At 41.0% G+C, this 13,540-nt stretch overlaps 1 protein-coding gene across 2 annotated transcripts in view; it reads left to right on the forward strand.

The window, feature by feature from the left end:
* The first annotated feature begins 3,662 nt into the window (after window positions 1-3,662).
* slc25a26 (solute carrier family 25 member 26) overlaps window positions 3,663-13,540 on the forward strand; it is a 58,375-nt gene continuing 48,497 nt past the window's right edge. Inside the window, exons 1-3 of one of the 2 annotated variants that reach the window (XM_037975064.1) lie at window positions 3,663-3,823; window positions 6,154-6,310; window positions 8,023-8,141. In XM_037975064.1, coding sequence (XP_037830992.1) covers window positions 3,791-3,823; window positions 6,154-6,310; window positions 8,023-8,141 — 309 coding nt within the window. In that variant the 5' untranslated portion in view covers window positions 3,663-3,790. The remainder of the gene's footprint in view (window positions 3,824-6,153; window positions 6,311-8,022; window positions 8,142-13,540) is intronic. The other variant, XM_017429947.3, reaches the window with a different exon arrangement.

The raw sequence follows: 13,540 nt of genomic DNA on the forward strand, positions 1-13,540 counted from the left end.
TTAATCAGGCAGAAATGTAAAAATATTCCTGCCAGAAGTGCCTCAGGCCGCACTAAAAGGGCTACAGCTAGCTGCTGCTGCTATTGTGCTTGCAAATAACTATAGAGCTCAGTGTAAATAACTGGATATAGATAAAACTGATGATAGTGTACAGGTTTATAAAATAACAACTGCATGGACCTGTATAAATGTTAGGATCTGGTCTTTTTCCTCTTGTTCCTCTAGGTGGAGCTGTGGGCCAGGATTTAATTCTACTTCTCCCTTGCCGGTGCCAACTCTTCATGCTGTCGCCAATTAGTCACAACTTTCACTACTTAAAGTCTTCTCTGACCTCTGCTTTCCAGGTATTATTGTTTGACGCCGAGGGTTATTTTTGCATTCACATCAATTGTATTTTGCCTTTCTGTGCAGTGATTCCTGAGAATATGACGGCAGCTGAACTGGTGGACTACAGTCCCACTCTAGCTCAGTTCTGTTTCTCTAGAGAAACACCTACTCACAGATTGGGAAAGATCCTTTCGCAAAACCTACCTGCCTGACCCACTCTCCATCGCTCCACACGGACCTACCCCAGGACTCCTGGATTCCTTTCGCCTCCTCCTGGAAACCTAGAAAAAGAAACAAAACCTAAGCAAGACCTATTTTGTACAATTGCCTAATTTCTTTGGAACAATACGAATGGCTCATTCAGAAACACACCTTTGTTCAAAATGGTGTGTTTCAGACTGGAACTCCCTAGATCAACCTACATTTGAATGTGTTGTAAATGGATTTTTTTCTGTCAATCGGTTAAGAACTTTTGGATTCTGGCCGATCAAATCTGATGACAAAACTGTTGTTCTAAGATGGCACAAATCCCCTTTGGTCTTGACCTCACTCAGACTACCTGTTAGCTTGTAATTCTGGTTGAAATTAAACTCTTTCTCCAAACCGAAGTCGGTCAAAGGGCTATTTGCAACATACTTGCTCATAGCATTTCCTCAGGACCCTGCTTTAAAAGATCCGAACTATCCTTTTGAACCTATAGACTGCCCTTTAAACATAGGTTGAGGTCACTTAGTAGAATGTTGGGCGAATTTTCATCCGTTACATATAAAAAATAACAACTTGAGTAGAATACTTTGAATGCATAAAATTGATAGATGAAACCTCACCTAATTATCAATAGGTGCATTTACACAGGATTTTAAGTCACCTTCTAAATTCGGCAGCAGTCTGCTGGGTAAAGGCTCGCAGCGGTTTCAGCGTAAAAGACAAAAATCCCAAAAACCAAGGACATGGAGTGACAATGTGACGAATGGCTAGACCTAATGGAGCAGACACTGCAAACGTCTTTGCAACAATGCAAGGATGGGGGGGGGGGGATCAATTTCAGGTGTGGCATAGAATTAATGTGCTGTATTGACTGAGCTGAGGCACACTTTTACTTCAGAGACGAATCTGTAATAAGATCACCGGGGCGAATGAGGATCCCCCTGCGTGTTTGTCTGTGGAGTAAAAATACAGTAAACATGAAGAAAAAAAAAGGAAACCGATTCTTTCCCATTCACCTCTGAGAAAAGCTGCGACACGGAGACAATAAAAGCACAAGAGCCCCAGTCCTCGGGCCCAATCCAGATCATGACAGCAGAGCAGTCCGGATCCAGCTGTGGCTCACGTCCAACGGGATACCTTTGAGACCCGCTTCAACAAGATGGATGACGGGCACTGAGCTCCTAACTGGGCCCGCTCAACCCAGACATCATTGGGTCCGGGTTGAATAAAGAGGTGGCGTCCCCTCGCCTGCTCTTCCCTAATAGGAGGTACTGGATGGGTGACAGCAGCCCATAAATAACCCCGTCGGCTCGTCACTGGCGAAGAACACTCTCACCTGAGGACGCTCACTCACAGGAATCCGAGGGGCGAGAGGTGGATGACAAAAATCTCAGGCTGTAAACTGAAAAGACAACACAAGGGTGTGGAGCAGGATCACAGTAATATAATACTCAATTTTTCTACATTTTGAAGGAATTTAGGCACGTGTTCAGTACAATGTTACATTACACTTGCTTCCTTCGCTCCGCTGTATTTTTCACCAGTGACGTGTTGTAAAGGCTTTAGAATTAAACTTTTTCATTTATTTATGTTTTTAATGAAAAACAGAACTTGCACACAGATGCAGTTCTGCGTTTTTCAGGCCCATGAAGCAGAACGTGATTTTAGGATCCCCGCTATATTACCCACCACCCACCTCAGCGCCTCTACAATCTCTATTAATTTCAAAGTTCACGTTTTTTTCCATCTAATCCACATATTACCATAGTTTATAGTGTGCTATAAAGCAATACGGTAAACCAGCAGTTAATGCATTCCATAAACTGATCGTAAGATAAGTTAATTGTTGGTTGATGATCACATCGATCACAGAAAATGATCCAATATACTACTAACAATTGGTATAAAGTGTTCACGTTTAAAAATGTCTAAACCTATTTTTTGTTTCCAGATCAACTCTAATGCCTGCAAGAACTCCAAAAAAACAATTAGGCTCCTCAGAGTAAATACATTATCTGATGGGATAATCCTTAGATCCTTCAGTAAACAGCCGGATCACATAACTTTAGCATCTGCCAGGAGTGTTTACTGCTGTTGGCAGACTGGAGGCACGTCCTTATCTTTGCAATTCTGAATAATTGCAGAAGCATTGTGAGGTAGACACAAAGTCTCATTCTGTTTTTAATCACACTTTTTAATGTTTTTTTTTACAAATTTTATTTAGTAAAAGTATAGAATAATATTAAATATATGGCATACGTGACGTAAGGTATGTAAAACAAAAGAAAGGCAAGAATTTAAAAAAAGAAAATGCCTTAAACAGAAAATGCCAGGAGTTTCCAAACAAATAAATGCGTTGTATTAAAAGAATAAACTGAGCTGTAAATTCAGGTTTTTATGGCTTTTTACTGCTCAACTCCATGAAAGGTGGGCAATCATGTAATAGCCAGTGTGTGTGTGTACTTGTCTGTTAGCAAAATATCGCATAAACCAGTCCATGGATTTTTATGAACTTTCAGAAAGTAAATATTGGATTTACATCTACAGCTGATTTGATTTTAGAGTCAGCCTAATTCAAGATGGCCACATCAGCTAATTGACCTTATCAAACACAAACATGGCTATAACTCAGCTAATTTACAGATATTGAGCGAAAATTTGGTTTGGTAGTATCTGAGAGTCTTTGCCAACAAATGCTCCTGAAAGAATGTAGAGGTCTTTGTTTAAAACCTTGGTACTTACGGCGGCAGGCGATATGCATTCCTCCAAGGTATCATTCTTTTGGTAATTTTCCATGCAATCAGTTACTGATAAATGCAATGTTTTATATGCAGAATTAGTTTGATGAATTTTGTCTTAAGTTTAAAGATTTTAGATTTATGAAAGAAGAATTTAAAGAGGATAATGAACAAGTTATTCACACAAGAACCTATTTCTCCACCAGAATCAGTGAAGCCAGGTAAAACATCTTTCCAAGACAGAGTAAATGTGTTCACAAATAAAATGTTGACCATTTGCTCTATTAATGTTTTGCATGCAAACAATATCAACACAAATGTAAAAAAAAGAAAGCAAGCTTTTGGCGCTCTACGACAGGTCCAAACGTCTGGTGCGTGATGACGTCATGCGGAAGTCGCTCAGCCAAGATGGCGGCGTCCTTGGGAGGCATGTTTTGGTTTCAGTGAAGTGGCAAACATGTAGAGGAGCTGCGTTTTTACAGACTAGACGACCGACAGTGAAGTGTTGTGAGCGGAACATGGACAGACGAGAGTTCGTCGCGTCTCTGGTGGTAAGACGGCGTCTGTTCGGCGAGTTAGTCAGCATTTTACTGTGCACGAGCTGGGTAAAAAACACAGTTTCTACTATTACAGCTAATGTCAGTGTGTAAAAACACAGTTTCTACTATTACTGCTAATGTCAGTGTGTAAAAATACAGTTTCTATTACTACTGCTTCTGTCAGTGTATAAAAAAAACACAGTTTCTTGCAATAGGACCCACATTTGCGTGTAGAATATAGCAGACGAGGAAACGTTTAAGTGTTGTTTTTTAGCTTATAACAAACAATACAGAAAATATGAGGTCTGTTTTGTGTGAAACTCAAGCTCTTAACCGAGCGAAAAATAAAATATAAATAGAGAGAACAGCATTTTAGTCAGCTTCTTGATTGTTTATTTTATTTTATTAGCAAAACAAGCAGAAATACCCTCAATGCGTTTTGTAATCTGCTGTCTTTTTGCCCCCACCTTAAGTTATCTAAAGGACATAAAGCAATTCAGTCTTATTGGTGAAGACACTGTAAACAACATACTGAGATTTTTATACTTAGCTACTTTCAGTGTCTCCTACTATATTCAGATCTTTGAAACTTTTTTTTACAATTAAATTAAATTAAATTCAGCTCTACCGATACTTACAAGTTAAACAAGTTTTAGTTACATAAGTCCATCTTGTTTTTATTGATGAAGGATCCATCTATATCATTATACCCATACCTGTGTCCTTTGCAGCATATCAGAAGAACGTTAGACAGTTTGGACATGTGCAGAGGAGGGATAGTGGGTGTAATATAACATCCTGATGATGTTTGAGGAGTTGATGTGTCAGGTGAGGGTGTTGGTGAGGTGACTGCTTAAAGATATTTAAAGTGGGAAACCATGGATGTAGAAAGGAAGAGGGACAGTTCCCGTTCCAGATGAAGAGGTTGTTCTCCTCCCTGCACCATTTTCTCAGTTCATCCACCTCCATCCTGCGTATGCTGACCCGTTGCTGTTGGTGATGAGCCCCACCCCTGCTGTTTCATCAGCAAACTTCACAATGAGGTGGTTTCGACAGAGAGCTTTACAGTAAGCAGTCTAGAGCAATGGGCTGTGAGCGCGTCCCCGGGCGACCAGTGTTGAGGGTGATGGATGACCATGAGGCGTTATTGATTCCAACAGCTTGTGGTCTTAGTCAAAAAGTCCAGGATCCGGTTGCAGAGAGGTGGAGACGATACAAAAGCAGTCAGTTTATTCGCCAGATTTGGTGGGCCGACTGTGTTGAAGACTGAAGTGAAATCCAGGAGGAACAACTTTTTCTGTTTTTGTTTTCCAAGTGTGTGAGGGCGCAATGTATTGCAACAGAACAGCTGTGCCTGTAAGCAAACTGACGAGGGTCCGGGTGTAATTTACAAATCTTTCCAGCTTAAAAAAGGCACTTAACTCAGTGGATGAGCCATCGTTGTAAGTAGACAGAACAGACAACTTAGCAAACACAATTTTTTTTATTTGCTTCTCTGGGCATTTTGTCACCAATAGTCCGTTGCAAAACATGTCATTTGTTTATTTAATTGCATCTACAGGTGTATGACAGAGCTAACGCATTTTAACAGGCCTGAAATGGTACATGCGCACCCACAAAGTAATTCCCAAAGAGCAAACCCCGTATAGATGGTTCATGGTGGCGCAGTATGCAGTGTATCCTTGGTAAAAAAAAAAAAAAGAGGAAACTGTATAAGTGGGAAAAGGAACACAGAAATGACAAGCTTGAAAAAGCCAATTAACTGCACATGAAAGTCGTGTCTTTGAGAAATCAGGAGAAGTTCAACATGAACTGGGAAATTTGTCGTCCCTCAGCTGATCCACCTGCTGTTCACCAAAAGCTCATCAGAACAAGTCTCAGTGGGTTTTTGTCAGACTATTCTTAAGGAATGGGAACAAGAAGGAAAGGCTGAGGTAGACCAAGTTATACAAGAACTGGACTGAAAAACAGTGTTGGCAGGACTTCCAGACTGATGATTGGTTCAAATCGTAGATGTTATCAAAGCTGGTAGACTTATAAACACAGAACAGTATTGTTAGTTCTTGATTCATCATGCAATGTCATCTGAAATGTGTCTGATTGTCAGGAATTACATTTTTTCAGCTTTTCAGTGATTCCAAAAGCTCTTCCCATACAGTAAAGTCAAACCCAGATTGCAAAACACACGACAAAGCTAAATTTTGTCTTCAATACCACGTTACTTTTTATATTTACTCATTTAAATGAAATGCTGCAATTTTTCCCATTGCCTGCATTAAATACGAAGGAGCTAACCGTTGTTACAGAGTGTGTATTTCAGCGATGTGTGTGTGTCTCTGCAGGCAGGCGGCTGTGCCGGGATGTGTGTGGACCTGACCCTGTTCCCCTTGGACACCATAAAGACCCGACTGCAGAGTCAGCAGGGCTTCTACAAGGCTGGAGGCTTCAGGGGCATCTACGCCGGGGTGCCGTCTGCTGCTGTCGGATCCTTCCCCAACGGTAAGACGTTCACTGGGAAATCTTCTTTAGGTTCACTGTTATTTCTGATGATCTGTGTGTAATACATGCACGCGTTAGTGATAAATGTCAGGTTTCTGCTTCAAGAGGAAATTTCGCAAATTTAGAGGAAACAAAACAGCAATTTGCCAGTGAACACACAACGACGAGGCGTTTGGTTTGGACAGACAAATCACACGTGGAGTTGTTTAGCTGTAATAACAGTCGGACATGTTGGACACAGACCAAAGGTGTCTTACAGGACAAGAACTTCACACTAACTGAGAAAGATGGTGTTGAAGTGTTGGGATTGAGGTTTACTCCTCTTCCTCGGAGACAGAGCAGCTTGTTGTAAACATTTTATTGCTAAATTCTGCATCATTTCCGAGGTCTAAAAGAACGGTGTCTTAGGGGTTGGGACTCTGTTAGATAGGAATAAAAATTTAAAGCATTCACTCTAGGCTTCATAAAATTTCACCAGTATTGTTTCCACTGTTTTCTTAGATTTTGAACACCAGCTGTTTTCATTTTAAAAGTTTAGAACCCTGTAACCACGTAAACAAGACTGCTATAGGCTTTAAAATGTTGGTAAGAATGGCTATTTTTTCTTACTTTTTAATACATTGCCTAGTGTCTTTTTGTGTTTAATTGGACACCACTGTAAGGTGGGCATTAATGTAACTGTGTGTGTTAGCAAAACATCTCATGAAACACTGAACAAATTCTTTTGACACTGTCAGAATGTTATTGTTGGATGTACATCTATAACTAATTACTTGTTAGAGTCAGTCCAGTTCAAGATGGCCGCCACAGCTCAAATTTGAAGTGGTAGTAGCTGAGAGTCATCCCCAACACACTCTCTGCAGTTCAAACAATATTAGGTTTGTCGACGACCAACGTTATTTTAGAGATTTTACAAGATAAGACTCTCTTAGTTTAAACATTTAGAATGAAATGCAGCAGGTGAGCTGTCCAGGCCTTTATTTAGTTAATGCTATTTAAAATAACAGTTATTTGTAAGTGAAAGGGTCTAAACAAAGAAACTTGGGTAAAATCTGCTCAACAGTGTTTTCGACTGTTTACATAAAGCAAATCATGCAGATGGATAGTTGTAGGGGAATTAATTGTTTTTTAGCCAAACAAATACATTAATACCAAATATTTTCCTTCTGGTTCAAAATGAAAGTAGCGGTCCTTGAATGCATATCACTCGCCACCATTCATGCAAAGTTTATCTGTCTTTACAGTTGAGTTTTTTTTACAGACCTTTATAGAATGAAGGAAGTTGTAAATATTTTTGTAGGTATAGGTCATGTGCCATCATATATAGGCTGCTGTATTTGGTAGCTTAGATGTATTTGATGATTAATAGGTCATTTAATCAGGATTTCCATAAATTCTTAAACTGTAATATAAGAAGCCATACTTAAATCCTAGTCCTGTTTGTTAGTTTATCAGGTAGAGGCTATAGAGGATATAGTAGCGTCATGTTTTTTTTTCTTGTATTTTTCAGGATGGTTTATTTAACTACTATTTTTTCTTAAAGATTTAAAGTCTTTCCCTAATTTTCTGAGCTTTTTAATGTATTGTGAACGTAGGAGCGCACACGCTCACACACCTCTGCGTCTCCCCTGTCAGTGATGGTGAGGGATATTAATTGCTCTATGCTGGTTGCCTAATGGCCCTTAAACGGCTGTGGTTCTGCTTGGTTTCAGCTGCTGCTTTCTTTGTCACCTACGAGTGCACCAAGTCTGTTCTCGGTGCTGGCGGAGCGCTCGCAGCGCCACATGTGGCGCCTGTCACTCACATGCTCGCCGCCTCCTTGGGAGAAATAGTAAGTCCTCTTATCCCTCATTGTCCTGTTTTTGGGGAACCGCTCACACGGACTCGGTATGTTCCTGTTTCCCTCCGCTTCTTTAAATTATTTTTGTCCAGCCCTTTCTCTTTCCCAGTCCCATCTTTAGAAGGCCAGCTCCTGTGCTTGTTTTTCCTCCTCCATGTTACTGTCTGTTTCTTTCCCACCACTGTTTATCCCAAATGAACACCACCGGCATGCGTGCTAATGTTATTCTTTTTTTTAAATTTCACAGAAAGCTATTAAAGGGGGCAGCAGGGGACAGGGCAGGGGAGGCGTGTGGTTTTGGCGCTGGGCCCCACGGGTCCAGCTGGGCGAGTTAAGGGGGCTTCCTTAAGATTGTTCCGGTATTTTCCCCACCAGCTGGGTAAATAAGATCTCATTACTGCCTATTGACTCATCTACTTTCCCAGCGCAGACACCCGGACTCTGCCAATTTAGTCTGGGGAATTCAGGCTTGAAACCAATGAGGAGCAGTGCAATTTCCTTGGCCTATCCTCTCCCAGTCAGCTGGAAGTGGGCTGCAGCGTCTGAACCATATGGAGGGGGGCACTGGTATTCATGTAGGCATGGATATGGAGTATGGAGATCAAGGTTTTAACCCAGGGTGTCTGCAAAATACTTGGTCTTCTGTATTCATGGCTTTTTGATGGAGGTAATTTAGCCAAGTTTTACATGTTCATGAAATGGAATTATTCCACACAAAAGCAAGTCCTTTGCACTTGGATTTATGTGCCTTCAAGCCCTACAGTGATCAGAAAACGACAACATGCTGCTCTCAGATTAGTACAATTTAGCTGTTGTCACAAGCAGTTACTTCAGCTGCTGTGAGAGTGTAAAAACTAACAGTTTTGCAGCTTCTGTCTGCGGCAAAGGTGAGACGAATGTGAAAGGTGAGGCAGAGGGTTGCCACTGCCTTTAACCCCACGCTGGATTTGAACACATCAAAGGCGCAAATCCACAGAGTGGAGCCGAGCAAAGCAGGGGCGCTATCCCACAGCATTCTGGCAACTGAATTCATCTTGAGCGTCTTAATCTTCGGGCTTAACCATGAAAGGCTAACCTTAGTGCTGCCCCGAGTCATATGAAAGGTCTAAACACCTGCGCAGTGATGTAACAGCTGCATTTCGTCTTTTGTCTCTTCCCAGAATTTTAATTAAAAGTTAGTTTTCTGGGGGTTTAACAAAAGTGGCACCAACTTGATCTCGGTAGGCTGCGGAGTTTTAGTGCTTTAACAATTACTACATGTATTTCAAATCGATTAAAACAACTCAATAATTGATTATTTGATAAAGTTGTTTGCAAATGTCAGCTGGTGGCAGGTACGAGAACAGCATCTTGTCACTGCCGGAACAAGGATTTTTTCTAAACCCAAGTCAAACAACCATGAACTTTGTTGGTTCATCCAGGACGGTCATCTATGGTAATGCAACACTGAACATGATACGACATCATTCATCATCAGTCTATGCCACTTAGTAATGCCACTCCAAACAAAGCCATCTCTCCTCTGTTGCTGAGACATGGTGCAAAATGACAAAGTGTTACAGTGAGTTCAGTACTTGTTTCCAGATACCAGACATAGATTTTATTAGAGTTTGTAATGCTTAGGGGCACAATACAATGACCCTTTTTTGGTGTGCTCTGTTTTGGATGACCACAACCCTCATATTGTGTGTGGGTGGCTTCATGTACCCATTGGTTCCAATATGGAGCCACAGTAACATATGCTGTACAGTTGCACCGTGCCACCACCCATCCTCTTGCAGACCACAATACCACACTTGGCAAACTCTGTCAAGTGCTATCAATGCAGTCTGATGCTACTAAAAAGCATCTTCTGTGTCTGCTGACCTTCGCTCACTGTTTTGACTCATTGTCACATGCTCCAGCAACTGCCTGATAACACTACTGCTCTACTCATGCCTTCTGGTGCTCTTTCTAGGTCAAATTATTTACTAACCCTTTGCTAGTCTGTATGCGTGCTGAATTAGAGGCACCAGTTGTTTGATTGTAACTTGAGCATTCCAACCATCTACCCCGAGGAAAGTTTAAAGTCATAGTGCATCTGTTTAGTCAGAAGGGAGTGAGCCGAACAATCAAAAACACAGCAAAACTCATCTGTTGTTGCAAGTGAAGAACCGCAAATCAACACATGAGCTGCTGGTGACATAAAATGATCAATGCCAACTTGAGCCTTAGTGATCCTAGGGCCAACCCTTTGTAGGAGCTCATTGAACATGGTTGGCTCTATGTACAGGTAGTTGTAGTCACCAACTGTACCCTTTCTGTTGTGTCAGCCAGGGGCAAACCCACAATCTTGGTCTCCTTCGTCTGAGCTTCTGCATCTTCCTCCTCACAACAGCAGTGGCCATCTGGGTCTGAAGGAGTTCTTGGAGATCTAATATGAGGTCACCATATTGTTGTTCCTCTTGGATTATTCACCTTAAGGAGATGTTTGTTCTTCAGCAGTAGTTTCTCTTGCTCATTCAGTGATCTCTGTTGGTCACAGCTGGTCTCTCAGAAAGCACCATTAGTCTCACAATGAGCGCTCAGTGAACTCTCAGTGGTCTCTGCAGAGAGGCATGGTTGCTGTTGGTGTGTCAATAAACGCTCAAGGTTCACTCAGAAGTCTCTGCAGAGCTCCATGAAGATTTCATAAAATTAAGTTTTTGGTCCTTTAACGATTGTTTAAAGATCTCCAGAGCATTTCCACAGAAACAACGTTTTTGGGAGGTTTAGAGACTGATGAGAGATCTGGCCAATTGTTTGTCATTCGATAATTGTCCAGTGGACTCAGTCCAAAGGAACGGCCCCGTTCGGCCATTAAATGTTGCATTAGTCAACAAAATATTGAAGTAAATAGATTTTAGCGTGCAATCTGTTTTGTTAATTAGGCAACTTTAATTATAATGGTATTGTGACAAACTAGATAAAGAAAACACAGACTGGTTTGGTAGATTGCACCAAGACTCCAAAAATCTGGAGAAAAAGCGCTCACCACACTCCAAAAGGTCAAAGCAATTTTGAGTGCTTGGATTAGGCTTCTAATAACTAAATTTGACATGCTTCTTAAAAGCCCTATGCACAGGAATGTTTTAAGACCATTTAGAGTCAAGAATAATTTATAACCTAATCAGGATTGTTGATCACAAGTGGTCATAAAACATAAACAAATGAGAAAAGGAAGTTTTCTAAAGCTGCACTCCTCCAAGCCTGTTCATTATGAGCTTACTAAGTACATGACCTCACTTGTGAACAAAAGCAGGACGGAAAGAGAGCAAACAGAGACGAGGGCAGTCAGAAGTTCTACAGAGAGAAGAAGTTGCGATGGTCGGGACAATGAGAGAAATTCTTCCCTTCCAACTCCTCCCTCCAGAAGTGTCCCAGTGCTCGTGCGACTGCAGATGTGGGACGCTCCTATAAAGAATGTGTAAGCTGATGGCGACTGTCAGGCTCTCGCAGGCTGTTATCTAGCCATTAGATCAGATTTATCTTCATTCCCATTCGCTCGACGTCTGCCCTGAAAGCTCATTTGTCAAGGCCAGGCAGCGGGCTTTTTCTCGCATCTGCAACCCCCCCTCCCGTCTTTGCCTCCACCGCATGTCTGCGGGAGGATGTTCGGCAAAATACAGTGTGACATGACAAGATAGGGGACAGTGAGAAGGAGGGGAGCACAGGGGAGGAGTGTTTTGGAGGGGGAGAAACTGGCAACCACTTAACTTGGCACTGAGAAATAATCCATGCATCGCCTTTGAGCAGCTCTACGCTCGGTGATTTATTGGCTGTTGTTTCAGAGTTGGACACTTCCAGTGTCCTCATCTTATCCCTTCTTCTTCTTGACCTTTTTTGCCTCCCTCTCCTCCTACCTTCTTCTTCCCTCATTTTGCTTTTTTTTTTCTTTCTGCTGTTACAATGAGTTTCCAAGGATTAAAAAGTTCAGTATTTATAATAGAGCCTAAAAACATGAAAATAATCTTAAGTCAATCATTATGTTTTAAATAGCCACAGACAAAAGTTATTGCCAACTTTGTTCTGGGCTTTCTTCAAACGTGTGACTGGAGCAGTTTTAAATGGGTCTTTAAGGTAATTGCAGTTTGTTAAGACAAAAATCCATTAAGTTCAGGTCCAAAGCAAATGGCAGATCTGGTTCTTGCTGTGTTCTGCTGACCGTGAGTCGTTAGAAAAAAATGATGGCCAAATAAAAAGCACATGGAGAGATTTAATGACTCGGGTCTGTAGATTGATTTACTAGTTTATGCTGATAATGTGCTGTGAGTCTGCTAATTTCCTGTTCCTTCCTGCGGCTCGCTGATTATTGATTGACAGCAGCTTAACTAGTTGTTTGCCAGTCGTTGAAATTGAAAATTGACTCTGTCATTAATAACAACAGGCAGTGGCAAACTGCCTTTTTGTAGGAGGCACCTTCTGAGTGAAGGCTTCCCCATGAGTTCAGAATCTGTCCATAAATATGAACGGTAGCAAGGATTTATTAAACCTCCAGTGGATTCATAATAAACTGGCAAATTAGAGGAAAGTGTTGAGCGTGAAGCATTTCAGGTGATTAAAGACATAAAATGTTTCCTGTTTTGTTTTGTTTTCTCCATTTGTTTTTTTTTTTTTCCATTTTTCGATGGCCAATGACGATCTTTTTAGAAATCAGAATATTCAGTGGCCAATTTATGAAGCTGATTTGTTTGTTTGTTCTTTGCTCAGAAACAGAACAGTTTAATATTCTTTTCTTTTGAAAAAATAAAAATAAAACATCTGTGTGCCCTGAAACAGATCTGATTGGTACGCTTTCTACCCTACACCAGTTTATTGAAGGCTTTGTGTAGTTCCAAATGTAAAGTTATCCATATTCTCTCTCTAAAAGTAACATTTTTATATTTAACCAGTCTAATATGTGGGGATCTGAAAGGTAAGAATGAAGGTCCCACCATTTTCCTGGAAAATGTAACACTGTTCTTTCAAAAGTTGGTGTATTATTCTGGGTAACTTCTTCTTGGGTTTGCCAGTGTTAATTTAAAAAAGCACCCTTGTCACAGGAAGTGGGAGGAGTGTAACAACTCTGTTCTGTCCACAGATGTGCCCACGTTTTATAAGGCTTAGTATGCGCTATTGTGGTCAGTGTGGACCTTTTTTTAAAATGGCAAAAATCTGCCTAATCAATTGGCAGACTGATTAATCAATCAGCTTCTTACTTTCTTCCTTCCTTTGATAAATTTAATTCATATTTTTACTTTTGCAACTGTATTGTTTGGATTTACTGCTCCTCAGCAACATTTTGTGTTCTTAGCTCTTGATCCTGTTTTGCAGCATTTGATGCCGTGTTTATGTTTCTGCAACAACCTCCACACACTTGATCTTCTTTCATC

This window comes from Kryptolebias marmoratus, linkage group LG4 (genome assembly GCF_001649575.2).
Source record: "Kryptolebias marmoratus isolate JLee-2015 linkage group LG4, ASM164957v2, whole genome shotgun sequence".
NCBI lineage: Eukaryota > Metazoa > Chordata > Actinopteri > Cyprinodontiformes > Rivulidae > Kryptolebias > Kryptolebias marmoratus.